Below are 2369 nucleotides of genomic sequence, written 5' to 3'. Positions count from 1 at the left end.
AAGAAAAAAAATGTTCAAGAATTCCCAAAAAAATCTTGATGAAAAAATTACTCCAAAAAAAAAAAAATAAATAAATAAAAAATGGTGTTGACTAATTTTTTTCAAACATATTTTTGGTAGAATTCTTTACCATTTTTGTTTTATTGTGATCTCCATATTTAATTGTTCCGTCACGTTAACACCAAAAACTTTTTTTATTTTTTTTTCATTACCACAATAACCTTTTTATTTTTATTCTGGTGACAAGTTACCACAATAACATTTTTATTTTGTTTATAACCTCAAGGAGGTTAGTGTCCCTTGTTAATTTCACATTGTCTTTTATAGAAAGGTATTTGACCAAAAAACACATAGGCAATTATATTTTCAAAAAAAAATATCCATTTATTCTGGTTGAACAAACAAAAAAATGAAGGCAACACTGGAGAAAATTGTGACATTTGTGTAGCGTTTTGGCCCCAGGGCAAACGTGAAACTCTGTGTAAAAGAAAATTCAAATATTACGAAATCCAATATGGTCCCAGAATCCCAGACATCAAGAGCAGCATCAGATGGTATATATGTCCCCAGGCTGTGGTACAACAGGCTGTGTCTTTTTGGTCGGACCAGAGTGAAGCCAGGTCATCACCTTCTTCTCTTCGCTCCACCCTTCACTGCACCCTTCCCTGCAGACTTCCCTGTAGCCTTCCTGGGAGGCTGTGTCTCCGGTGGTGTACTCGTGGCAGGAGGAGGAGGAGGAGGAACAGGAGGAACTTGCTCCACAATATTGCTGTTGGCCGATAATTCTCCACTCAGCCCCTTCTGTAACGCCAAGAAAATGAGCCTTTCACAGTGGAGACGTTGGCCCATCTCTAATTGGTGGAGACGGCTGGCGATGTAGCAGCCATAGGCCTCTTCTGCGTCAGGGGGGCTGTTTAAGACATTAGTAGCCTCTCTAATTAGGCGCAGGGATTCCTCCTGTGCTAGCGTATTTTTTTTTGCCCTTTTTGATGGAAGACGGAGGGGAGGCACTTGTGATGTTGTCATGCTTCTACTAGGCCCGGCCACCTCCTGGCTGACAGAGGGCACGGCCTCCTCCTGCCTGCCACTTTCCCCACCTTCCTCCTGGCTGAGCTCCTCCTGTGTATAAAAAAGGGACATTGTTTTAGTTTTTTGTTCATCAATCCTAAACATTTTTCAGCTCCTGACTTCAAAATTCTGTTAATACATATAAAAGAGTATCATTATGACACCACTATTTCTTGTTTCTGCTGGTGACAAACATTTGTGGCCACTACTGTAAATTGATATGTCCAAATTTTAACTATTTTTTAACATCAATAATAGCGTACAAATTCGAATAACATCTAGTTAACATCATTAATATTATGAATATCACTATTTTTGCTCAAAAAATACCTGGCTCCAGCTGGGTGCATCCGCTTCTTCCAGGATGGAAGGCTCATCAGCCTCTGCTGAGGTGGAGGGAATGCTGCAGGGAAGGGTGGAGGGAAGGGTGGAGGGAAGAGTAGAAAGCGACTCCCTGGGTCTACACCGGTCGTCCAGGAACCGTAGCTTTTCAAAGTACCACAGCCTGGGTACATACACATCACCTGGTGCTGCTCCTGATGTTTTGGATTGTTCGATTTTCCTCTTTTCCTTTCGGTACATGTTTTGCAATATTTGAATTTTCTTCTCCACAAAGTCCACGTCTGCCTCTGGGATCCAAGTCTGCACAAATGTCAAAAATCTCTCCAGTGTTGCCCTCCTTACTGGTTTATTAAAATAATCCTTGTGCTTGGCATGCCACAGATTTGACATCTCCTTATATTTGTCGATAAACAGACTTAAAAATTCCGGATCCCTGAATTTTTGATTCATTTTTCTGAAAGACAATACACAAGCCAAAAAACATAATGTTAGCTCAGACTCTCCTAATCTTAGCCCAAGATAGACTCCAGGATCTGCCACTTATTTGGGGAAATGGTTTAAACTTACCTTCGTTTTGCTTGCTCCCAACTTCTGTTCCTATTTTCGCAAACGAACATACGACATGTGATTTTTGTCGTTATATACAGTGCGTACGCGTAGAACTACGCCTGCGTTGCCCGCCCCTGACGTTCTTTTAGTCAAGTTCATGTTTTCCCGCCCCTTTCTGCGCACTTACCGTACGTACGACGTGTGATTTTGTCGTAAGATCCAGTGCGTACGCGTAGAACTACGCCTGCGTTGCCCGCCCCTGACGTTCTTTTAGTCAAGTTCTTGTTTTCCCGCCCTTTCTGCGCACTTACCGTACGTACGACGTGTGATTTTGTCGTAAGATCCAGTGCGTACGCGTAGAACTACGCCTGCGTTGCCCGCCCCTGACGTTCTTTTAGTCAAGTTCATGT

General features: G+C 42.3%; 1 protein-coding gene across 1 annotated transcript; it reads right to left on the bottom strand.

Annotated features, from left to right (window-relative positions):
* Positions 1–397: 397 nt before the first annotated feature.
* Positions 398–2086, bottom strand: LOC143984270 (uncharacterized). The gene is made up of 2 exons (XM_077484542.1): positions 1399–2086; positions 398–1119 (listed from the first exon to the last, which is right to left on the bottom strand). The coding sequence occupies exons 1-2, from the start codon at positions 1858–1860 to the stop codon at positions 625–627; spliced, it is 957 nt and encodes a 318-aa protein (XP_077340668.1). The 5' UTR covers positions 1861–2086; the 3' UTR covers positions 398–624.
* Between the last annotated feature and the right edge of the window lie 283 nt (positions 2087–2369).

The sequence above is a fragment of the Lithobates pipiens genome, unplaced genomic scaffold (genome assembly GCF_037356315.1).
Source record: "Lithobates pipiens isolate NorthernLeopardFrog02 unplaced genomic scaffold, aLitPip1_a1.2 Scaffold_16, whole genome shotgun sequence".
Classification (NCBI taxonomy): Eukaryota; Metazoa; Chordata; class Amphibia; order Anura; family Ranidae; genus Lithobates; species Lithobates pipiens.
Note: the sequence above shows the minus strand (reverse complement) of the source record. Positions and strands in the feature narration are given on the sequence as shown.

Coding starts and splice junctions, on each gene's coding strand:
- LOC143984270 (XM_077484542.1), bottom strand. CDS start 1,860: ATGAATCAAAAATTCAGGGATCCGGAATTTTTAAGTCTGTTTATCGAC. Junction 1,120..1,398: donor ATGCACCCAGCTGGAGCCAG/GTATTTTTTGAG, acceptor TTTTATACACAG/GAGGAGCTCAGCCAGGAGGA.